Raw genomic sequence first — 26,159 nt, forward strand, 5'->3', positions numbered from 1 at the left:
ACTCTGTCACACCTGCAACTGGTGCAGAATGCTGCGGCAGGGCTTTTAACTGGTAAAAAGATAATTTGAGCATATTACTCCAGTTCTGGCCTCCTTACATTGGCTTCCAATTGAATTTAGAATCTATTTTAAAATCCTTTAAAATAGATTAAGCATACTCCCTCATTTGGTCTTCATAATCCTGGTGGATGGCAGCCGATTGTTATCAAGAATGTCTTGGTACATTTTTCCACTCATCCTTCCTTCAACTTTATGAAGACTGCCAGTGCAGTCTCCCCATGCTCACAGATTGAGGTCGTACTGGTTTTGCTGCTGTAATCTTTTAGATTTGAGCCCCTGGTCCTGATCTGATCGTCACGATCCACAGTGGTCTCTAATTCTTACAGCATCTGTCGCCACTTCTTTACATCAAGATTATCCCTGATCTAAAGCTGTTACAATTAAACTGCATCCTGTAATAATCTCCTCTTCTGGGGCTGTTAATGTAAATTTCTATTATGACTCTTCATTTGTCTCATGTTCACAGATAAATGACCATGGGGAAAGGCTGCATGACAGCGAGCAAGTACTTCTTGTTCTTCTTCAACCTCATCTTCTTTGTAAGTATTTTAAATTTACTAGTGACTCATAAAAGTGTTCTGTTGCAGAAAAATGCACCTTTAGGATGGTGTTAGAGCAGCTGTATGTTTGTGATTGAGTTTATTACTCCATTCAGTTCACTTCAGTTTGATTTAATATTGCACCAAATCACAACAAGAGTCGCCTCAAGGCGCTTAATATGGTGAGATAAAAACCCGACAATAACAAAGTACATTTGATAACACATAAGTAAGCATGGGAAAACTGTCCAGCTTGTATTGTAGAATATCATGCTTTGGCCTAAGATCTACTTTTTAGAAGAATTTTATAAATCTTAGATTGTGTCAAATGGTGCTAAATAGAACAGAATAGAATAGAATAGAGTTTATTTTGAACATGTAAATATAACTAAAAAGACAAAAGATTAAACCACTGACAGGTGGTTAGGGACAGATCATCTTCTTACAATGATTTGTAAGCATACTCCCTCATTTGGTCTTCATAATCCTGGTGGATGGCAGCCGATTGTTATCAAGAATGTCTTGGTACATTTTGCCATTCATCCTTCCTTCAACTTTGTGCCAGTGCAGTCTCAGTGTCAGTTACAATGATTTGTAAGAAGACAATGCAATGTTATGTTGGGATACCAAGGGCCCAGGCATTTAAGGCATTCCTGTCCAGGGTGTCCTCTGCCTTTTGCTCTGTGACAGCAGAATTGGATAAGCAGAAGAAAAAGGATGGATATATAAATATGGTTTAAAGTAGCGCTTATTTTGCTCTGACAGTGTAAGGCAGTTTAAGGCACTAACATTAACAGTCCACCAAAGTGACCAATCTTCCTTTGGGCTCTGCCCTCCAAACAGTGAAAAGTTAAGTTAGTTTATGCAAGCAGGATTCAGCTTTGAGCACATTACGCAACCTGTCTGCGTGAAACTGTAGCAGCGAGTGCAACGCAGACACTCTCATATGCATGATGGCTTTTTTGTGCAAGTGGCTGTGAGTTCTATGCATGCGTGTTATAAAAATTAACATGTAAGGAATTTAATTGTGCTTGCAATAGTTTGGGGGTGGTTTTCGCGCACGTAACTTTTGGCATACACTACTGGTCAAAAGTTTTAGAGCACCCCAATTTGTCCATTTATTTATTGCAATTCAAGTCGTTCATGTCCAATGAATAGCTCGAATTGATACAAAGGTAAGTGGGTGAACTGCCAGACCTACCTTTTTTAAAAACAAAAGGTAAGGTTACCCAGAACTGAAAAGTAATCTACATGTTAGAATTATACAAAAAGGCTTTTCAAAATGGGTTAACAATTTAAAGCTGTTCTGCAGCAATGGAGGTTCATCAAGCCTTGAGAGCTGGTGCTACTAATTCCTACAGCTGTTTCAACTGTTTTAGATTACTTACAACCCCCTCTGTGTGCATATTAGCAGTGTTGGAACGCACTGTAAAAATCAGCTGAACAGTCTTGTACTGCAGAAAGTAGTGCGTTGCTGCAAAAATGGTGAGAGGGCAATTATCAATGGAGACAGACCATCATAGCAAAGAAAGTCAAGGTGTCATTGAGTACAGTTTCCTTCACCACTCAGAAACAAACTCTGACAGGAAGAGGTCCAGCAGATCTAAAGCCACAACTGAATCAGAGGACAAGTTTCTGAGAGTTAACAGCTTGTGTGATATGCGTAAGCAAGTCTCGGTTTCAACTATGAAGACAAGACTTTGAGCTGCAGGTTTGACAGGACGAGTTACATTGGATTTCTACTGTGGAAAGAATGCCACAGGTGTGTTCAGCTGTTATATCTGCCAAAGGTGGCTACTTTGATGAGTCAAAGGTTTAGAATACGTTTTGGGCTATAAGTCGATTACATGATTTCCTTTTTTAACTCCAATGGCTTATTTGTACTATGCTTTCTTTTCAGAGTGCAATGTGATGTTAAACTGCATAATTTTCAATAAAAAAAATTGGAGAAAGTGGGCTGTAAATGTAAATGTAAATGTAATTCCAAACAAACATAGACAAACAGACAAACATGTTGTTGGCTTGTTGGCTAATCTTTAGGAATATTCAATACAGCAACTTTTAGTCAAAATAAAGGTAAAATGTCAAGAAATTAATCAACTCAGGACAATTTGCGGTGTTGCATTAAAACTCTTAATAGAGTGGGTTTTCATTGTACCTGCATTTCACCCTCTGCATTTGCAGCTTTTGACATAATCCCTACGGTTTAGTTTCCACTGTGTTCCTATTTGTTCTGACAGATATTTCACCTACAGTTTAGATACTTCTGAAAACATATAATTTCATGCTTCTCATTAGTGAGTTTTTAGCACCAATTTTGATCAAAGTGTTTTTTTTAAATACATGAAAATCATGGAAATGAAGTGGTGCTTGTAACTATCAAATTTCTTGTGACATCCTTTCATTCTGATAGTTCTCATGCAGTTCTCATATGTATCCTCCAGCTGTTTGGGGCCGTCATCGTTGGCTTTGGATTTTGGATTCTCCTGGACAATCAGACTTTCATCGTTGCCCTGAGTAAGTGCTTGATCAGGTTTGAGGTCATCTGTACTTCTGTGTGTTTTAACCAGTGGTGGGAAGTAACGAGGTACAAATACTTTGTTACTGTACTTGAATGAATTTTTAGGTATCTGTACTTGAGTGTTTATTTAAATTGATGGTTTTCAGGGTTTTTATTGTTGACTTGGTTTCCCTGAGTCTTTTCCCATGTTGTAGTTGTGCGTCTTATTTTGAAAGAAGTATTTACACGTTACCATAGCGGCCAGAGAGCATTAAGGGGCAGATAGGAGGATCTAACTCTTCATATTGTTGGCACATTTCAGGCGGACGCTGCTAATAAAGTTACACAATTACACAGTGAATTCGTGTCTATTACTATATTTACAAAATACAACAGTTTTTGTCTTGTTGGTATAATTTTATTTTGTTGTATTTATCCGGGACACCTTAAAGGTTGATCCGTTAAACCGGTGACGTTAAACCGGTCCGTGGACCAAAAAAGGTTGGGGACCGCTGCTCTAGAGCATGTATACTTGGGAGTCAAAGTGGGCTGAAAGGTACGGTGGCTGGGAAGTGCAAATCGCAACAAATTAAAAAACCACAACAAATTAAAAACCCGCAACAAATTAAAAAACCCACAACAAATTACAAAAACCCACAACAAATTACAAAAACCCACAACAAATTACAAAAACCCACAACAAATTAATAAACCCCACAACAAATTACAAAAACCCGCAACAAATTACAAAAACCCCACAACAAATTACAAAAACCCACAACAAATTACAAAAACCCGCAACAAATTAAAAATAAGGATAATTATTAGGCCATATATAAATAACAAAATAACTTAAAGCAAAACTGAAGAACGCAAAGTCTGAAACAAGTCTTTATATTAAAGGCCATCAGTCAAACATTACTGTTTGGTCTGGGTCTGAACAGAGCGTGTTGTGTGTGACGTCTGCTTTTGCGCATGCGGCCGCTTTGAAGGTTCACAAAGGAGCGCTTTTGCTGTCACATTTTATTTGTAGTGTGAACAAGCAGACACAAAAAATCAGATTTAAATATAAAAATCGGAATTGGGCATTAAGACCTGCAGTGTGAACGTAGCCATAGTGAGTTCAGTGCACTGATGTGACATTGTCCTGAAGGATTTAGTTATTCTCAATGGTTAAAGAAATTGCAATTATTTATTCATATTTATTATAAATAATCCTAATTATATATCTTGCTTCCATGTTTGTGTCCTGTGTCACAAAAAATAAATTTTTTATTATAATACATTGATTAATATCAGCTCGTCTCACAGCTGCTATCCAGACTAGACGCCTTCTTTTGGTAACATCCGATACATGAGCTGCCTCATGTTGCTTCCAGGTGGGGAAAGAATGAAAAGATAAACCATTTTCAACCTTGTTCCCTTGTCGGTCGTGCAGTCTAACTTTACAACCGACCGCACAGCAAGTAAGAACCATAGCTAGTGTTATCCGTGTACTTTCGCTCCTCTTTCGCTAGCGCTTTGTTTGGCCCAGAAACATGGCGCCTCAACCAAAAATCATGGCCACGCCCCCTCTCGTGACATCACGCTCCAAAAGCCCTATTAGGCTAATCGTTGCGTCACTTCCAGTATTTCAGACAATCCCTTTCCGTCAAGGATTTTTAATTTGTTGCGGGTTTTTGTAATTTGTTGCGGGTTTTTTTTAATTTGTTGTGGGTTTTTGTAATTTGTTGCGGGTTTTTTTTAATTTGTTGCGGGTTTTTGTAATTTGTTGTGGGTTTTTGTAATTTGTTGCGGGTTTTTTTTTAATTTGTTGCGGGTTTTTGTAATTTGTTGTGGGTTTTTGTAATTTGTTGCGGGTTTTTGTAATTTGTTGCGGGTTTTTTTTAATTTGTTGCGGGTTTTTGTAATTTGTTGCGGGTTTTTGTAATTTGTTGCGGGTTTTTTTTAATTTGTTGCGGGTTTTTGTAATTTGTTGCGGGTTTTTTTTAATTTGTTGCGGGTTTTTGTAATTTGTTGCGGGTTTTTAATTTGTTGCGATTTGCACTTCCCAGCCACCGTAAAAAGGAGTGCAGGTGTCCGTATGTTGTGGTTGCGGTACTTCAAATCTAGCTAGCATTACATGGAGAAAACATGAAGGGAGTTACATTTTTTAAGTGTCAGGTAATTTGAAATTCAAGCTTAACAAACATAAATAAACATACCAGCTGTTGTGTGCAGTTTGACGCTGAGTGTGTTGCTGAAAATAGTTGTTTGTATGAGATAAAGATGTTAGCTTGTCGTACTGTGGTTAATTTATTGTAAAGCACTGTGCTGGACTGGTGCACAGTGGCTGTGGTGTCCATGGTCAGTGTTGGTTTAAATCAACTGTAATATGCTAATATGCATTTACGTTTTGCATTTAAGTTCTCATGCAGTTCTCAAATGTATCCTCCAGCTGTTTGGGGCCGTCATGGTTAGATTAATTTGCTGAATGCACATTTGTACCAACAGTTTAGTAACAACACAATATACAGTATGCAGTCAGTTTAGAAAATGGGAATCGGCCAAGACATTTTGAGTTGTGATTCTTTTCCCTATGCGGAGACACTACACAGGTCTAAGGGTTCCCCACCTGCTGAATCCCTACATAACAGATTCAAACTGAGTGCATTCAATTGAATTAGAATTTATATTTAAATATTTGGATTATTATGTACTAATATTATTTTATTATATTAATATAGCACAGGGATCAGTTTCCTTTGTACAGAATTAGAAATGTCCTTCAAGGAGCTACTTTTTACTTTCCTACTTAGAGTACATTTCAGAGCCTTTACTTTTTCACTTTTACTTGAGTAAAAAAGATGCTTCAGTACTTTTACTTTTATTGGAGTATTTTTTTTAGACACAGGTATCTATAGTTCTATCTAAGTAAAGAAAGTCTGTACTTTTTCCTCCTCTGGTTTTAACTTTACTTAAGTCACTTTCCTGTGTGTTGTGCTCTTATTGAATAGGAGTATAAAAATACAACCTGCTGTCTTGACCAGCGTTTGGTGTGAGTCCTACTAAAACAGAAATGCTATATTGTATTTTCTCCAGTGGACACTTCCCACTAAACCCCTTGTGGATTGCATTTAGGCCAAAAAAACAAGAAGCTATGATTAAGAGCCTAAATGTGGCCATGTTCTAGCTCCAAGTATCACTGTTTGTTTGTGTGACAGGAAGAAAAAAGAAGAAATGCAAACATTGGGAACCTCAGATTTTATGGTTTACTTATTTGAATTGTTAAAACACAAACTATGAAACTCAAAACTGTATCAATATATGATCAGACATAAGCATACCATTCATATTTTGTCAAAGGATTTCATTTTTTTTAACACTTTCCAGCGAATTCTGGATAATTGATTTTTGTTTTTTTTTAACAATCATCAAATCCTATTTAAAATAAGGTTAAAATCTGTAAAACACAACCAGAATCTATTTTTAGAGACAGCTTACCATGAAATCACTTTTACAGTAATTATTTTAGTAATGAATCTATGTTTTTTACATCCAGTGTATCGATACTTCTGTGATTATACATCATAGACATTAAACCGGTGCAGAGAAACTATGTTACAGCCTATGACACTGATGAGTTATAGATTTTGGCTTTAGATTGTGATTTTTTGGGGGGCTGGTCAAATATAATATATAATAATTTAATCGACATGAAGTATGTGCTACAAACTGTCTGTTTCCTAAACTTCCTCAAAGTAGTAGTATGGACTACCTGTACATTTTTATGTGGTTATTTCATTAGCAACAGGATTATCAGTAATTGATCTTAAAAATATGTTGTAAGTATGTTGAGTTAAACCAATATATCCAGCTACTTTTCTTAATTTTTTGTTTGTTTTGCTCTTTGCCTTCAAGCTGGCTGTAGTTAAACCTTTACTCAAAAAGCATCTCTAGACCCAGCAGTCTTAGCTAATTATAGGCCAATCTCCAACCTTCCTTTCATATCAAAAATCCTTGAAAGAGTAGTTGTCAAACAGCTAACAGATCATCTGCAGAGGATGGTTATTTGAAGAGTTTCAGTCAGGTTTCAGAGCTCATCACAGCACAGAAACAGCTTTAGTGAAGGTTACAAATGATCTTCTTATGGCCTCTGACAGTGGACTCATCTCTGTGCTTGTCCTGCTAGACCTCAGTGCAGCGTTCGATACTGTCGACCATAATATCCTATTAGAGCGATTAGAACATGCTGTAGGTATTACAGGTACTGTGCTGCAGTGGTTTGTATCATATCTATCTAATAGACTCCAGTTTGTGCATGTAAATGGAGAGTCCTCTTCACACACTGAGGTTAATTATGGAGTTCCACAGGGTTCAGTGCTAGGACCAATTCTGTTTACATTATACATGCTTCCCTTAGGCAGCATCATTAGAAGACATAGCATACATTTTCACTGCTATGCAGATGACAACCAGCTCTATCTGTCCATGAAGCCAGATAACACACACCAATGAGTTAAACTGCAGGAATGTCTTAAAGACATAAAGACCTGGATGACCTGCTTCTAAATTCAGATAAAACTGAGGTTATTGTACTCTATAGCTAGGGCAGGATTAAGTGATCCTGAATTCTCCCTTAGTTACACTGCAATGCATCTAGGCTGCTTGGGGATTCCCATGATGCATTGTGTGTTTCTTCTTTGTGACCCTTTTCCCTTACTACGTGTTTACACACCTTTCTGCATTTAATTATTAGTTATTATTAATCGCTGGCCCTGTTCCACAGTGTGTCTTTGTCCCATCTTCCTTTTCCTAGCCCCAACTGTTCGCGGCAGATGGCCATCCATTCCTGAGCCTGGTTCTGCTGGATGTTTCTTCCTGTTAAAAGGAAGTTTTTCCTTCCCACTGTTGCCAAAATGCTTGCTCATAGGGGTTCATGTGATTGTTGGAGTTTTCTGTTTTCTTTCAATTACTGTAAGGTCTTTACCTTAAGATGTAAAGCACCTTGAACCATGATTAAATGAGATAATTAAATGAAGATATAACAGTCAGTGACATTGCTTTTAAAGTTTCTCATGAAGTTTTTGTGAAGTGCTTTTTTCAACTAAGGAGCTTGGAAAGAAAAGCGTCTGGACTTCTTTAACTTGCTTGAAGACGTTTCACCTCTCATCCAAGAAGCTTCTTCAGTTCTAAGGTCAAATGGTGGAGAGTCCCAGATTTAAACCCTGTGGGAGTTTCCCCCCAAGAGGGACATGGACCCTCTAATGAATTCAGTCAGTCAGGAAAAATCACAAAAAACAAACAACGGTTATGATTATTTTAGTACTTATTAGGAAGGTTTTTTTGCATTCCTCACAGATATTTGCTTCTGCAGGTATTCAAGTTGGGCATGATACTACCTTACACATAACAGTTATTATTAACAATAATAGTTAATATTTTCCAAATAGAAATACAGATTTAATACTGGTATCAAAACTTAAAACTTTGATCTGGACTGTGTGTCTGTATCAGTGCAGTACAGACCAGAGGGACATGGTCTCGAAGGATTCTCAATAACCTTGCTTTAGATCAAAAGAACACTTGGTGGGACATCAAAATTCTTGAGGGATACAAAATTAAAGCCCATGAATGAATACTAAAGTGTCAAAGAGGAAAACTGGATTAACCTCCTAAGACCCGAACTCTTCCACAGCAGCATTATTAATTTCTCTTTGATATTTGGGCTGATTGGGACCTGATGAATGTAAAAACAAAGAATTACCAGATTTTTTTTTTTTTTTTTACCTAATTTTTGTTTCTAAGAAAAATCAGAGCCACATATGAGGATATTCATTTGAAATTTCGATAGAAGAGTAGCAGTATAGTGTCCTCGTAAGTGGATATCAGGCCCTTGTAGAGCAAGATTTAGTATTTTGGTCTAAATAACCCAAAATGTGATGACCACATATGTGGACGCAGGTCCTAGGAGGTTAAATGTCAGATGTTTGAAGTCTGACTAAAACAGAAACATTTTCATGACTATACTGAATCTTAAACCAAAGTCATATACCAAAAGTTTCAGTTTGGAAACACATCTGTTTGTAGTTGTTCAGTAACTGAAGAGCCATTGTTGGTTATGACATAGCAGATTGTAAATCTAACATCAGAAAGATCTTTAAAACTTACAAGGTTAACCTGCAGTAATAATATATCAAGATGGTAAAAAGAGATTAAGAGAAAGAGAAAGATGAGTTGTGTCCATGAGGGGGAAAAAGGTACAGACATGACTGAAGAGGGTTCAGTGAAGACATATAGAGACAGTGACCAAGTGTAATAGAGAAAGAATAGAACAGCGCACATCACTGAGGATGTTTGTCAGCCATGGCTGCTCAGCAGGTGCCCTCATCAGACACAGGGCTCTTTCAGCTCTGTCCAGCATCAGTATGCATCACATCAGCCTAGTGCGCTCACTCCCTTACTCATCACTCCACACTCGCAACCCACAATACATCACTGGCTGGACAAAGCTGAAAGGATAGACAGACGGCCTGATAGCACAAGTCCAGAGAGTTGAGCTCAGGAATGTGGTCATACAACGCGAACCGTATGAAATGTCTCACTTATGTACAGATTAGAGATGGACCGATCCGATATTACGTATCGGTATCGGTCCGATACTGATGTAAATTACTGGATCGGATATCGGAGAGAAATAAAAAATGTAATCCGATCCATTAAATATCAAAAAAGCACCTCACAAAACTTGCGACACGCTGTAACTCGCCTCATAACCATAGCACGTCTGAGCAGTGTGCATCACATGATAGAGCGGCTGTGGCGTGCCAGACCTGTCGGCGGTCTGGTTGAGCATTTTGAGCCTCGCTACCAAACCGGCATTTCATCTCCGAGGAAGTGATCCCACAGAGAAGTAAAGCAAGTGTGTAAGTTCATCTCTGAATGTTTGTAAAGCATTCCCACGTTAAGCTTAACAACCGATATATGGAGCGACTGCCTCTCTCTCTCTCTCTCTCTCTCTCTCTCTCCTGCTGCTACTTCAATCATGAAACTGATCAATGATCAGCTGATCGGCTTTTCTCTTGTTTGTTTTTGGCCCACTTTGCACCAGAAAGAGGAAACCAGCGGCTGAACAACAGCAGCACGTTTAAGCTTGATAAGCTGCTGTTAGAATGTATTTAATATTACTTTCTACACCAGGATCTTTTTCTACAGCTGACGGCTGTAACTGTGCAGGGGCGGATCTAGCAAAGTTTAGCCAGGGGGGCCGACAGGGCATGAACAGGGAAAAGGGGGCACAAAGACATACTTTTCTTTCTTATTCTCATTTAAAATGTCGAGCTTTTAATAAATAATTATCTGAATCTTACAACCAAAGTTTTAATCTTGTGTAAAATATATAGAAGTCCATCACTGTATATAGTAACTGTTAAATCTAATATACCCTAGTAAGCTATAGTACTTTTTCCTTTGGGAAGGTACCATCTGTGCAGTCTGCAGTTCTGTTGAAGAAAGATGTTGAATCTATTTAATTATTCTTGAAAAATAATTTATTTCTGTGCATTTTTTTTCCAACCTGCATCAAATTAAAGTTGATTACGTACATTAAGCATCATGGTGGAGGTTGGGGGGTGGTTCCCTATGTTTTTTTGCTGGGAGTTTGCAACCCTATTAGTTAGGTTGCTTAATATTCTAAAAAGTACTCTTTAAAATACCAGAATAGGGAGGATGGAGCAGGTTTAAGTTTATTAGATTGATCAGTTTTGCTGAACTATGAAATATTTTGGGTGCAGTGTGTTTTTTTTACATACAGGTGTAACAGAATAGCTTTAGTGTTGTTGTTTATTTAAACTTGAATTTGAACTTATACAAAATGCAGCAAGATATTAAAAAAAACAGTTTTATTGATTAAAAAACACTATCGGATTCATATCGGTATCGGCAGATATCCAAATTTATGATGACATAAAAAAGTGGTATCGTGCCATCTCTAGTACAGATGCATTTTTGTATCTGTGTAAATGTTTCGCTCCAGTATCCCCACCTTTACTGTCGGATGTCATCTTCTTTTATCATATATATATATATACATACAGGGAGTGCAGAATTATTAGGCAAATGAGTATTTTGTCCACATCATCCTCTTCATGCATGTTGTCTTACTCCAAGCTGTATAGGCTCGAAAGCCTACTACCAATTAAGCATATTAGGTGATGTGCATCTCTGTAATGAGAAGGGGTGTGGTCTAATGACATCAACACCCTATATCAGGTGTGCATAATTATTAGGCAACGTCCTTCCCTTTGGCAAAATGGGTCAAAAGAAGGACTTGACAGGCTCAGGAAAGTCAAAAATAGTGAGATATCTTGCAGAGGGATGCAGCAGTCTCAAAATTGCAAAGCTTCTGAAGCGTGATCATCGAACAATCAAGCGTTTCATTCAAAATAGTCAACAGGGTCGCAAGAAGCGTGTGGAAAAACCAAGGCGCAAAATAACTGCCCATGAACTGAGAAAAGTCAAGCGTGCAGCTGCCAAGATGCCACTTGCCACCAGTTTGGCCATATTTCAGAGCTGCAACATCACTGGAGTGCCCAAAAGCACAAGGTGTGCAATACTCAGAGACATGGCCAAGGTAAGAAAGGCTGAAAGACGACCACCACTGAACAAGACACACAAGCTGAAACGTCAAGACTGGGCCAAGAAACATCTCAAGACTGGTTTTTCTAAGGTTTTATGGACTGATGAAATGAGAGTGAGTCTTGATGGGCCAGATGGATGGGCCCGTGGCTGGATTGGTAAAGGGCAGAGAGCTCCAGTCCCACTCAGACGCCAGCAAGGTGGAGGTGGAGTACTGGTTTGGGCTGGTATCATCAAAGATGAGCTTGTGGGGCCTTTTCGGGTTGAGGATGGAGTCAAGCTCAACTCCCAGTCCTACTGCCAGTTTCTGGAAGACACCTTCTTCAAGCAGTGGTACAGGAAGAAGCAGGATGGGCCCAGATTTAGTCTTGACCAGCGCAAAAAAACTCTTTTGGTATCAAAAAGCTGCTGTCAGGGTTTACCAAAGAGCTGCAGTGTCAGTTTTGTCACTGAAGCTGGAGACAAATGCCCATGGAAGTGTAAAATCTTTGAGTAATCTACTAACAGTGCCCTAATTTATAAACAAAGACGCAGTCAGTTCATTTCAACAATTACCAGCCAAGAACTGAGCAGATTAGCAGCTCAAAAATGCTTGCAGCCAATGAGGAAGTTAGGGAGGTTTTTGTTGTCCCAACAAAAATAATCCAGTGTAAGTGCAGGTTTCAGACCTGTGTCTCTCTGAAAACAGGCTGAAGAAGAATCAGTATGATTTTTCTATTAGGATCATTTCATTGTGAGAACTTGATGAGGACTGTGTTTGGTCCTGAGGACTGAGACGCTACACAGTATTCATCCAGCAGGGAGCTTCATTATTATAAATTACTCCCACACAGCTGACCTGTGAGGTGAGAAGAATAACATCAAACATTATTTACCATCAGATTTTGACCCTTCCACGTGTTACAGATGAACAGTGTTGGGCAAGTTACTTTGAAAAAGTAATTAATTATAGTTACTAGTTACTTCTTCCAAAAAGTAACTGAGTTACAAGATTCTAAAAGTAATTAATTACTTGAAAAGTAACTATTGCGTTACTTTCAAAAAAAATGTTTAACCCTCTGAGGTCCAGGTTATAATTCGCCATTTTTAACTACTTTTGATTTTACTTCTACATTTTACCTTTAAAAACTATTTACTTTGCCTTGTTTGGTCTCATTCTTTTCAGCACAACCTCACGTGTCTGAATTTACAGTTATGTTGTCATTTTGACATACTGTGTTAACACAATTGATCTAAAATCAGACAGAAAACATAAAATCTGAGTAGAAAAAGTGATATTTTTTACTGTAACATCCACAAACACGTTCAATGAATCATATTTCAGAACTTTAAATGCAAATATAAATTGTCAATTTTAAAATCATATGCACAAGTTTTGCAAACAACAAAGTTATTTGCAGCCATTTACCTTTTACCCTCTTTTTTAATAACCATTTCAAACTATTTACATAACAATCAGCTGTTCTGCATTCAATAAGATGCCACACAAATTATTTGTGCCACTCCAAAAAATAATTCCTGTCCACAGCTGGAGACAGCAGTCACGTCATTGTTCTGACACTCAACACAAAACTATGCACAACACTACACACTAGCTACACAAGACAACACATTAAGTACACACTCCAAACACGCTAAACGTCACAAATCTCTCACATCTCAAAACTCTCTCTCTCTCTCGCCGTCACTCCTAAAACTTCCCCCTCTTCCTAAACAACCAAATGTCATGGTGCCATATCATTTTTTGATTGGTTGACATTTTTCCACCAACACGAAAGTGCTGATTTTTGTTTGTTTTTTTATTTTTTTTGGTCATAAGCAGAGAGTGCTCGCTGCGCTGTCCTTAGACGTTAAACATGACGAAACTATTGAGAAAAAAACGCGTATTGTTTATCATGACTCTGGTTTTACCTCAGCCAAACAGCAGCACTCATGCGATTGTTTTGCCGCCTTAGCTCGTGTTGTGCCAAAAAGTTATCGCCCAGATTGCTTACAGCTACTTCCGTGCAACTGATATAAGATGCAGTAAGCTGAAGACAGCTTCAGCCGCCTGTTTGTTGAAAAATAGTAACACAACCGCACCTCATTTTCTTGTTAGTAACGGTAACGGCGTTGTAACGATAGGAATAGTAATTAGTTAGATTACTCGTTACTGAAAAAGGTAACGCCGTTACTTGTGCAGAGCATTATTAAATCTGCCCTGTGGGCTCCGTTATTATTGAGGTCAAACTCAAATAAGTATTTAGATTTTGTTTTAGAGCTCACATGGGAACCGCAATACAAAAGCAGACTGGGAATCAATATTTTTTTTAAGTTATCTGATGGATTTGCAGTGTTTCCGATATTATAGTCAAACTTTAGAAATGTGTTCATAATGAAGACGTGCAGTCATCTACTTCAAATCACCTTCATGTAGTTTGTTTTTTGTTCTTCTCTCAGTTCTGTACTATACAATGTTGAAATGTCAAAATGCTTCAGTTAATGGGAAAGTTGATCAATTGCAACACTGATAACAAGTCCACACAGTCTGTTTTACTTTATTGTCTAACTGTTGTGTTAGGTATATTTTGTATAACTTCCTACAGCTAGATTTAGGATGACTGGGAAAGTACTAACTCTTGTCTCACTCTTTTTGTTTTGTTTAATTAATGGGACTTAGAAAGATCGAAAGTCTCTTAGATTATTTTCTGAATCTTACACGACATAAAAATCACTTTAGTAAATATCTAGCATTTCATGGCATACAGGAAAAAAACATTTACACAATTACTTTGTAATTCCAGTCCATGGATGTCGGGATCTGGTAGGTCAGCTGTAACATTCTTAAATTCAGTCTGACATTTGATCACGTTGCTCGGTTATAGTTGAATAATGTAAACTTACCACTGTGATGAAATCGCCTTAGAAACAAGTTACAACTCAAACACGCATGTGTGACCATGTGTGCTTTGCTACTTAAACAAAAAGCATAATGTATATCCTAACAGTATGGTAGCCATAGTCACACGCTCTGACAGCTTGCAGTTTGTAACCTGAGATCTCTGTTGCTGATCCTCAGAAAACTCCACAGATGTGAAGTTGGCATGCTACATTTTGATAGGAGTTGGAGCTTTCCCCATTCTCATAAGCTTCTTCGGTTGCTTGGGGGCCATTTATGAGGTCCGCTCTCTGCTGAGCCTGGTGAGTATGTGTGTGTACCGTCCCCATTTAGACATGAAAAAATATAAATGATGTAAAGGTTTTCCTGTCAATAGTTAACTGCTTTTTGCATCCTTACTGAAGACTAGTGGTGCAACGGATCAAAAATCTCACGGTTCGGATCGGATCACGGTTTTGGATGTCATGGATCGGATAAATTTTCGGATCAGCAAACTTAACATAACTTATTAACTTTATTTAAGTATTTTTTGCCTGTTAAAAACATTCAACTCAAGGCTCAATCCATGCAATACAGTACAGGGCTTTGTATCTACCACTCCGCTGTGATATAACGAGCGGCCACGGTCACGTAGCTTTCCGTTGCCCTGGAGGTCCACCCATTTGTAGTTAGGGCAGCAGAAGATGCCTGGGACAGTTCAGCCATAACTTTAAACTTCTCCTGCTCATACATGCTTGGAACGATCTTGTCACTGAAGTGGACGCGCAACGAGATATCATAGCGTGGCTCAAGCACGTTCATCACAGTTTAAACCCCTTGTTTTACATAACTGAATACAGCCTCCCGTCTGCAGCTAACACCCCAGTAGCTTCTGTAATAGCTTTAGCCCGGTCGGACTGGGCAGCAAAGGGCTGCTTAAATGCCGCAAACTCCTCTGCTCCTCCACTTGGACCACTAGCGCTACCGCTTGACAGACCCACCACGCGCACCATACACATACTTTTTTCCCTTCTTTTTCGAATCTTCGGATCACGTGCGTACCGAACCGTGGAGTGGGATCGGTTCGGATTATGGATCAACCGTGATCCGTTGCACCACTACTGAAGACCATTAGCTGTGTTACTTTAAGAGCCTATTCAACTACTGCATGTTTTGGAAAGAACAGTTCAGCTAATCGCAGTACTTTAAGTCCAGAAGATTTCCACAACAATAAAAGTGTCTACGAGTTCACACAGAGAAAAAACACATCAAACGATATGTCGACAATTCACCTGGAAGGGAGGTTCCATCACCTGGAGAGAATTTCACATCAGTGTTTCCCAGAGTTCAAGTAGAAGACACAACTTGGCATTGGCTATTGAGAGGAGATTGTGCATCACACCCTTGTGGAGTAATAGCTGCAAATACATTACTGAGGGAGACAAGGTAGAAGATAGCTGAAGAGAAACAAACAGAAAGGACATCAAAACAGTGAGATCTGGACTTTGGTATCTGCACGTGCGCTTACCAAACTATCTACCAACTTCCATTCTATCCAATATCATCATTCAGCAGCTACACCCAGGCCAGAGTAAGGCTAAACCTGGGTTAGTGTCTTGCATACTTGCCACCATGTTTTCCAGTGAGCACTTGTGCCCTTTTATCAGTACCGTTGTTATCCAGTGTTCAGCAGTCCACTGTAAATTTTTGTGGCTTTTTTTCTAGCATCTCTACAATGTTTCTTCTAAGTGTTGTGAAAGTAGTGATTGAGGCTTCACACAGCCAATTCTTCTTGATGATAGGAGACTTTGTCAATAAGCAGACTTTGTACATCATTTATTTACAATACTGTCAAAAGTTTTTCCCCCTTCCTGATTTCTTTTTTTTTCCATCTATTTGTGATATTTAAATGTTTCAGATTATAAAACTAAATATATCTTATATATAAGACAAATATAACCTGAATAAATTCAAAATTGTCATTTCATTTATTAGGGGAAATAAATAGGGCCTCATTTGGTCAGTTATTCATCATTTGTGATTCAACAGTAAGAAAGAGACTGGGCAAAAAATGCTTTCACGTGAGAGTTCCAAGGCGAAAAGCGCTGCTGAGCAAAAAGAACACAAAAGTGTATTTGTCAAAAAAACATCTCGATCCCAACATTTTGGGGGAAAATATTCTCTGGACTGAAGGTTTGTGTCCTGTTACAACTGGTGTTACATCTGGTATCTGGTTACTAACACAGTGTTGCACAAAAAGAATATTATGCCAGAGTCAAACGTGGTGGTGGTAGTGTGGTGTTCTGCTTTGCAGCTTCAGGAGCTGGGTGACTTGTCATAATCGATGGAACCATGAGTTTTGGTCTCTACCAGAAAATTCTGAAGGAGAATGACAGGATGTTCAAGTGCTCTTGGGTTAGGATAATGAGTCAAAGCACACCAGCAGGTTCACCTCTGAAGTTAGAATCTGGGCGTGAATCAGCTTGAGATGCACTGGCAGGACTTTCAGCAAGCTGTTCATGTTTGAAAACCCCAGCAGGGCTGAATTAAAATAATTCTGCAAAGAGTGGGCCAGAATTCCTTCCCAATGATGTGAAACACGCATTGCCAATTATCACAAATGCTTAATTTTAGTTTTTGTTGCCATTAAAAATCTAAAACATGGTTGCATAGATGGATGGATCTGAAATGTAACAATATATTTAAAAAAAAAACAAAATCAGGAAGGAGGAAAAGACTTTAAAAAAACAGAATATGAAGATAAAGTGGGCCACAGCGCTCTTAACTTAGGGAATGGCTGCCTCAGACCAGCAAACAAACAGCTCTGAGCACAAAAGCTCTCTCTGAGCTCTCTTGGCTCTTGACGGAGGCGGTCGCACTTTTCTCCTTTTCCCTCTCCCTTATCTTTCCTGCTTGGCTTCTCATGTCCTTTGTATAGTCTTGCTTATTCTCTGACCCTCAAAGAGTTTCTCAGTCTTGTTCTCTAAAACCTAAAGAATCATGGATTTGATCAACTGGTCCCATAACGGAATTGACACCTTCCTGGGCTTGGGAGAGCCCGAGTGTCCCGCGGAGACATTTGCTGCCGGATACTTGATGGTCGGTTGCGTCGTGTGTCTGGTGACGCTCTCGATGGAGGACACTGAACGACATCTACCAATTCGGAACCATGATAAGAGAGTTCTGGCTGATTGGAGCTGGCTCGGACCCGGCTTATCGAAGAACAAGAAGCAGCTACAGCTGTTTAAAATCCCACAGGGCTGGCCGACATGACAGACGATTGGCAGGGCTGTGAGTACTCAGACTGTGTTTTGAACGCAATATGGATAAGATCTTGGAGAAGAACAACAAGAATTGAGAGAATTGGTGACCAGTGACGGACATTAGAGCAGCTGTAAAAATTGGATGCAGTTGTTTGCACTGAACCCAAATCATTCATCTTCACTCATGCAGCTATCCCACTGGCGCCAGCTGAAGGCCTGCCAAGGTCTAAGCTGACTGGAACATCAAAAATCTCCATGATAACAGGATTGTTGTCAGAACTCTTTGTTCCTCCTTCAAGGCCATCCGCGTTGATCGAAGATTGTTGACTTTTGCTTAACCGGGTGAAGGGACACTTTCTCTCTTTTTCTGTTCTCAAACTGATCTCCCCGTTGGAGCTCAGTCTGGGGGGAGTTCTTTCTTCTCCTCGTCTTTCCTCGTGTTGTGCATTTTCCATTGTTATACCTCTCTGACCTGTCTTCCCCATGTGATGTTTGTGTAATGTATGTATGGTCGGAGGGTAAGATGGCGCTGGCACGGCTGGCAGCCTGGGGAAAACTGCATTTGGATATGGAGTTTATTTGCTGCTCTCCCTCTTGACAACAGTAAAACATAATAGAGGGATATGCTTGTGTATGTACCACTAACTAACATATAGAGGTGGATCTGACTGTTCAATTTCAATTTAATTCAATTCAGTTTTATTTATACAGCTGTTCACACGCCCCTAAATTTTTGTATTCACTGTTCTCTGTGATCCTCCTCAGTACTTCAGCGTCCTCCTGCTCATCCTCATCACTCAGTTTGCAGCTGGTGCCCTCATCTACTTTCAGAAGGATGTGGTGAGTGATGGCATTTCAAATATTGCAAGCTTGAGTTCATCCACATGCTGTGATAAATGTACCCACCATGTAAAGAAAAAAATCTACAGTAACAGTGACAGTGTTCAGACTTAGTTATTTAGTTTGAGGTAAAACACAGTGAAAGCTTCATGGTTAAGAATAGTTTTTAAAGTGTTTGTCTTGGTTTATTTTGAGAGATGAGGGTTGAGGTTTTCTTTAGTTTATATCAACTGCAAAGTCAGTTCTTTTGCCAAGTACAAGCTGGGTACTGGGTGTCAAAGCGTTTTATACTTTACTCTAGAAACTGGCCTTGCTCAGAGAGCCAAGAGATTGTGTTCACACAGACAAATGAAAGCAGAACACTACAAGAAAATGGACGTCAGCTTTTACTGTATCTGAACTTCTGTTGGAAGGTCTTCTCAGCCACTGTCTGCTGCTCAAGTCCAGGCCAAACCTCCCTCCTGCTATGAGTTATTTCAGTCTTTGGTCCAACTATAAATGCTTAGCTGATGTGAAGTGTTAAATAATGGCATACAAATACTTTGTTACTGTACTTTGAATTTTCACGTATCTCTGTTTTAACTGAGTAGTTCTCTTTATATTGACTCCCTACATTTTTGAACCAATATCTGTATTTCCTACTCCTTACATTTTCAGAACAGGCTCGTTAATTTTGATTTGACAGATTTAAGGCTTCAAACATCAAACCGATTTGATCCTAAACAGCAACACATGAAAGGCAGTCCTGTACGTGTAAATCCCAGAGGATGTCACATAACAGGAGGCAAAACCATGCACTATAGTTAGAGTTTAAAGTGGCTCAGAGTTTTGATCTTTTGGGGGATTTTTTTGTTTTGTTTTTTGCACAATGCTGGCATGACTGCAGGTCATAAGCGGTATTTCCCGTCGCTTCGATCATAGCGGCCAGCCTTGTGGGGTTTTGACCAGCTGTAATCGCTTTCTTTAATCTTTGATAAGCCAGAGCCGAGCCAGCTCTGATCAGCAAGAACCCTGTTATCATGGTTCCAAATAGGTATAACTCTTCTATGTCCTCAATCGACAGTCCCGCCAGGCAAACGACGTGCCAATGCTGTCACCCATCCATCGTTTATCCGGCAGGAAATGTCCCTCCAGGACAATCGGGCTCTCTCGAACCCTGGTTTCTTGTCGACAAAAGGGTGTCAATTGGGTTGAGGGACCAGTTGATCAAATCCATAATTCTTTAGGTTTTAGAGAACAAGATGGAGAAGCTCTCTGAGGTTCTCTCTTAAAGTTAGTTGAGACTAGAGAAGGCCATGAGAAGCCAAGCAGGAAAGATAAGGTGAGGGACACGGGGAAAGATGCGACCGCCTCCGTCAGAGCCAAGAGTTTACTGGAGCTCACATTAGAAATGATTGTCAGTTATGAGTTGTTTTCCCCACACTGAGCCATTACAATCAGTTTTAGGGTTCCCCCACCTGCTGTATCCCACTTTAACCCTGTACCCATTTTCCTGTTTAGAGGCAAAGTCACCCTCTACAATGTAGGCAACAGAAAATAGATTTTAATAGATTTCCTTCTTTTTCTCTGCTCATTTCTATTTAATTGGTTCAAGCTGAGGACAATTAGAATAAAAAACTCTGACTAAAATAACGTTTGTATTCCCACTTGCTATTTTGTTATTACATTAACATAACAGGCTCAGTTAACTTTACACAAATAAGCTGTTTAAAAAAAACGTCCTCGAAAGAGTTACTTTTTTACTTTGAGTGCATTTCATTCAGTACTTCAACATTTACTGGAGTACTTTTTAGGTATCTGTACTTCTACTTAAGTACAGAATTTTTGTACTTTTGCTACCTCTGCAGTTCAGTCTCTACAGACGTTGTTTTGGCTGGTGATTTGTTCTTCCTCATAATCTTTATGTATCAGACTTGAACTAACTTCACATCTTGGGAGTTTGTAGTCATTGGGTGACTGAAGCCTATCCCAGCTGCCATAGAGTGACAGACAGGGTTCAACCTGGACAGATCACCAATCTGACACAGAGAGACAGGCAACCACTCACATTCACACCTATGGGCAATTAAGAATCGAGTCATAGGCCTTCTTGTCACAATCCAGGCAGTGCACAGGCTGGTCAGTCTGGTCCTGCAGTCTCGGCTGACTGCTCGGTCTACCAGTTGCTGGTGTTTCGGGCCTCTGGTATTCTTGCCATTTCCTTTCTGTGCCCCGTTCATGTATTGACCCATGTGCCTGTTCATCTTAGCCGCTATGATGCCTGACAGGAGCTTCCATGTGGTGCTGAAGCAGGTTATTGAGACTGGTAGTTGGAGGGGACCGGTCCCTTCTGGGGGTCCTTGGGGATCAGGACTGTCCGGTCTTCGGTTGGCCTTTTTCGATGTCTCTCATCAACTAGCAGCAGGTTCATTTGTGCTGGCAGACGCTCGTAGGGTGCTGTCAGCTTCTTCAGGTCAGCAGATGTTTTATCTCAAAATAAGCTTCTTTTTTTGTTTAGGCTGAACAGCAGACATTTGCATCCAAACTTTTCACCAGAAAAGTGAAAAGTTAGCGTCTGGCATAGCATGTAGTGAGGGCGTTTTAATTTAGTTCATTTGAATGGTATCCATCCAACAATATATTCACAAAAAGAAGACACAAAAGAGACACATTGGCTCAAACATGGATACAGTGTGGGCATATTACGCTGCCTATATGTTTATGGTAATACATGTTTCACCAACTCTGTCAGCCTGCTGTCTTTCAGGTCAACGAGCAGATCTCCAAGGTCATCACTAAGGTACTGGACAAATACTCTGGGAACAATTCAACCACAGAGCAGGCCTGGGACTTCATCCAGACTAACGTGAGTTGGAAGCATGGACCTGAAATACAAACCCATCAATAAAAATATCTTCAGTGGTACAAAATGGCAGAAATGTCCTAGCTAGAAGCTAGAAGCACAGGAAAGTCCATTTTTAACAGGGGGAATTTGATGCTTTACACTTTGTAACTATACAGTTAGACTCGTTCTTGTCAGCTGATGCTGGAAAATGCATTGAAAACCTAAATGAGACAAAGAAGACAAATTAACTTGAATTTAAGTTTTCTAAAGAGACTAATAAGAATCTGTCTGAAATATATTAGAAAATTTATTTTTGTACTCTGAGCAATAACAATCTTAATTTCCACTGAGCTCAGGAGGTAGAGCAGGGCATTGGAAGGGTGCTCAGGTAACGTGGTAAAGGGTTATAAAAGGACCAGTACTTTTGCCTTTTACCACTTCTCCATCAATGTGTTTCCAAAAGAAGGTAATGTAGCTTAAAATAGCTCTCTAGATTTCTCTTTTCAGCCAGTTTCTTCTGAAATAATCAGATTTCATTTTTATATGAACAGATTCTGTCACTCGTGACAAAATAGCTTTGCAGTCTTGATAAGCAAAAATGACTTAATATCAACCTTTAATTTTCAGTAATCTAAACCTCAGTTATTTTAATCAGCAGATTTCCTGAGTTTAAATTTCAGCACTGTTAGTGTGTAGTCACCTTATCTCAACACACTTACGATATAATGTTTAATATAAGATAGCTGCATGTTGTAAATACTCCATTTGACTGCACTGTGTGGATCTTAAAGGCTTCCAGACATCTGTAATCACAGAAAATTCTCACACTACATAAGAGCAAACTGAGCATTTAACTTGTCTAATCCTGGTTCACACCAGTGTTTTCCAAGTGAAACAGTAACTAGAACTAAGGTTTGTGTGATGTCAGAACCTCCCCGGCAACATGTTGACATTAACAGGAATTTCATTTCATTTCAAAATATGAAAGTATATTAATAACATTTGTAAATAAAATACCTTGATATTTTCTTCAGAAATGTTTGCATGGGTGTTAAATTGAAAAACATGAAATCAGGCCCAAAGTAGCTGTTCCAGAATGAGTATAAAATGATATGTATCAACCCCTTCATCAGCCGTGCCAGTCAAACGTCCTTGGGAGTAAAACGTTGGCTGTTACAAATGAAACCTGTGCTTAACTCTCCCCATCTGTAGATGGAGTGTTGTGGCTGGATTGATCGTACAGATTGGAGTGGTAACATGGTCATCGTCAACAGCTCGCAGCTGCTGTTTCCCTGCTCCTGCCAGAACATCTCACTTTCTGGAAACTTCTCTGACAGTGGATTCTGTGAGGCTAAGACACCTGACTGGCCTGTATACGATGTGGTAAATGGTGTTTTCCGTTCATCTCACATACTTGCTGTCTCTTAGATGCATTTCCAGTCAATAAGGTTCTTGTCTTAATCAGGGATGTGCCGCCGGCGTGGAGAGGTGGCTCCTCACCAACATTGGGGTTGTGTTAGGCATTTGCCTTGGAGTGACTCTTCTTGAGGTACAACGTCATTAACTCTCATTCACCTATAACTAGCTGGGTTTCCATGAAAGCAGTTTACAGAAACAAACAATATGCAAAATAATACCTGTTACAGTTCAACATCACTAAAGTGGCTTAAAAAACATTTGTGGAACCTTCGGATGTGTCTGGATTCTTTGTTAATCATAAAATGTTGTTAATTAAAGTCAAATACAATTGTAATAAAACAAGCAGCTGCACCTTCATGTCATTGTTGAACACACCGAGTAATCACTCAGTGAAGGCTGAGCAGTTCCTCTATTTACAGTGCTGTGACACAAAGATCTGATGTTTTCTTTGCTCTCACACACTTTCATACACTTCTGTGGCGTTACGCTATGCAGAACTTTTTCACAAATTTCTGACAATTTTTTGTCACAAATATTTGTTTTGAAGAAAAAAACAGCACAGTTCACCAACAATTATGTTCTTCGATGCAAAGTGAGTGGGACTCTTTGTGTTATTAGTTTACTGTGTTTTTTAATGTTTGCTACTAAGAATAAGCTCATATCAGACTTGAGAAATCTTGGTAATTCCAATGTATTGAAACTGTAGATTGAGTTTGTTCAAGATGAACAATCTGAGTTGTTTATGAATAAATAACTTAAAAATGAGAAATTTCAAAGTGTCTTTCTCTGGTCAACAGCTGCTGGGGATGATCCTGTCCATCTGCCTGTGCAGGAACGTCCACATGGAGGATTATACCAAAGTGCCAAAATACTGAAGCTCAGCGGAGGAAGTTACATTACTGAACTCAAGAAACACACAAATAGGGAGCAAAGTATTTGGTGAAATTGTATCCAAGGGTAATAATGAAATATGTCTATTTTTTTCCTTAGATTTTATTAGATTTTATCCTCTAAGGCTTTTTGTCAGTCTGGTTTTATTTTAAAAACTTATAGTTTTGAACTTTGGATCAAAGCGCAAAGCTGAAAAATGCTGAGAGGACACTGGGTTAGAGGAGATTAATAAAGAAAGGTGTCGTACTGGAGGATTTCTTTCCCTGCCAGTGTTGCTGGTTTCCACAGTGCCAACTTGCTGCTGCATGCTTTTAGTTTCCCTTGAAAATCTGAAAGTAAACCATCTGTGCATCTGTAATAGTGAAGTGAAACAGTCTTTCAAAAATGGATTCACCTTTCCTTTGGAGGCATTAATGAGCAAAATTAGCCATTGAATTTTCAAAATTTTAAAACTTTCCAGTTTGGCCATCATGTTCGTTTTAGGTAAACAGCTGTGAGAAATTCAACCACTGGAATCATTTCAGAGATTTTACCCTTTATGGTTAATCATTCCAATGCTTTTGACAATATACTGTAAAAGACTGAATTTCGAATGAAACACAAACTATTGTTAACAAATCATTCAAAAATATATATGCATGTATCTCACATGATGGCCATTTAAAAGAAGAAAAAGGAATTCCTGTGTTTGTATCTACTTTTAATGATAAGATGCCTGCAGCACTGTAAAAATGTCGAGAAAAGCAAAGTTTTGACTATTCTGGAAAGTCCACTCGGTGGATGTTTTGTTTTATTTTTATATGCCAGTGTTTTGAGTTATTGTGTAAAGTTATAGTAGTTTGTCTGGAATTTAAGTGTTTATTTGTAAGAATTTGAGTCCCCAAAGTATTCCTTCCAGTATTTTCTATGGCAGCAGGTCTCTCCTTCAATTTTTAAACGATATTCTTTCCCATTCTCCTAATTGCTTTTAAGTCTGAAAATAATAAAGGAAATAATAAGGTACTAAAAAGATACTTGTCTTCTAAAAGTGTTGCAGTTTACTATTGGCATTTTTAAACAAGCAAATAGAGCCTTTTTAGGTTGAAGTATGGAACCTTGTTTAATCCAGACGTTTGAGAAGAGTAGCGCATTAATTGTAACCACTTTTGAACTGTGTGACATGATGGGACTATTTTTTAGCACGGATCCTTGGCATTCATTTGTGTACAATTTTAATTTCAAGCCAGTATGTGGTTTGTTTTTTGTTTTGTTTTGTTTACAGTCGCATAAATAACATCCCATTAAGCTTGTAATGGTTTCTAAGACACAAAAGGATACATCTGTTTAGAAGTACATGGCCTTCTTCAATTATAGCTTGTTGGTGTCATAAGTATGTACTCACAAATGGATTCATATTTCATTTTGCCAATAAACTGATTACAGTACTTCAGTGTGATTCCTTGTTGCTCACGATGTTGTTAATATATGTTTTTTTAAATGTAGTGTACATTTTTTTTCATGCTCTCTAAATGTCTCTAACTCAGAACTTCATCTCTGACACCATTGTTGTGGCTGTTGTTCTTAGATTAGACTGTTTGTGCACCTACATAAGTTTATCCTGCAGTCTAAAAGCCTGCATTCATTCTAATGACCAGCAGGGGGCGTCTCCTGATTGCAAATAGGAGCAATCAGGAGAATAGGAAAACGGCCCTCGGCCAGTTTTTCCTACATGGTAAAAAAATACAGTAGTAAATGAAAGAAATCTGTCAGCAAGACTCTTTGGTCTTAAATTATATGAAGTTAATGTGTAAAATTAACATAATCTATAGTTTAATAACTCAAAGCGCTTTATATAACATACCTCATCCTCCCATTCATTCAAGCAGCCTTTTATTTCTCTTCTCCTTAAGTGCTTTCTATAGCATACACGCTACAATGGATGGACTGGAGAAAAACTTGGGGTTAGCTGGAGTAGCCAGGGATTTAACAACTAACATTTTGATCAGTTGATGACCTGCTCTACCGCCTGAGGTACAACCAAGGCACCGTGTTTATCAGTCTCACGGCTTGTGCAAAGAACGCTTCCAGCATCCTGGTGGTTCTGCAGCTGATGCTCCTGTACCTCTTGCCAGGGGTGGTGGGGGTCTCTGATGATGGAGATAGCTCTGCGTATGCAGCACTGTTTGTAGATCTCCTCCAGAGACGAGAGAGGGGCACCAACAATCCTCCTGGCAGTCTTGGCAATCCTATTAAGTTGTCACTTCTCATTGGACAAACCAAGATGTCAAACTTTGTGTCAGGATGTTTTCAATGGTACAACCATTACAGTAAAACTGTTACAATTAAAAGCTATGAGGAATGGCCCATGGTC

At 39.0% G+C, this 26,159-nt stretch overlaps 1 protein-coding gene across 2 annotated transcripts in view; it reads left to right on the forward strand.

The window, feature by feature from the left end:
• The window catches only part of LOC120715279 (CD82 antigen-like), a 42,078-nt gene extending 17,073 nt beyond the window's left edge, over positions 1 to 25,005 (forward strand). For both annotated transcript variants that reach the window (XM_040002174.1, XM_040002173.1), the window contains exons 2-9: positions 527 to 599; positions 3,044 to 3,116; positions 14,774 to 14,895; positions 18,601 to 18,675; positions 21,422 to 21,520; positions 22,712 to 22,882; positions 22,965 to 23,048; positions 23,716 to 25,005. In XM_040002174.1, coding sequence (XP_039858108.1) covers positions 531 to 599; positions 3,044 to 3,116; positions 14,774 to 14,895; positions 18,601 to 18,675; positions 21,422 to 21,520; positions 22,712 to 22,882; positions 22,965 to 23,048; positions 23,716 to 23,793 — 771 coding nt within the window. In that variant the 5' untranslated portion in view covers positions 527 to 530 and the 3' untranslated portion in view covers positions 23,794 to 25,005. The remainder of the gene's footprint in view (positions 1 to 526; positions 600 to 3,043; positions 3,117 to 14,773; positions 14,896 to 18,600; positions 18,676 to 21,421; positions 21,521 to 22,711; positions 22,883 to 22,964; positions 23,049 to 23,715) is intronic.
• Positions 25,006 to 26,159: the final 1,154 nt, after the last annotated feature.

The sequence above is a fragment of the Simochromis diagramma genome, unplaced genomic scaffold (assembly GCF_900408965.1).
Source record: "Simochromis diagramma unplaced genomic scaffold, fSimDia1.1 OVJJ01000430.1, whole genome shotgun sequence".
NCBI lineage: Eukaryota > Metazoa > Chordata > Actinopteri > Cichliformes > Cichlidae > Simochromis > Simochromis diagramma.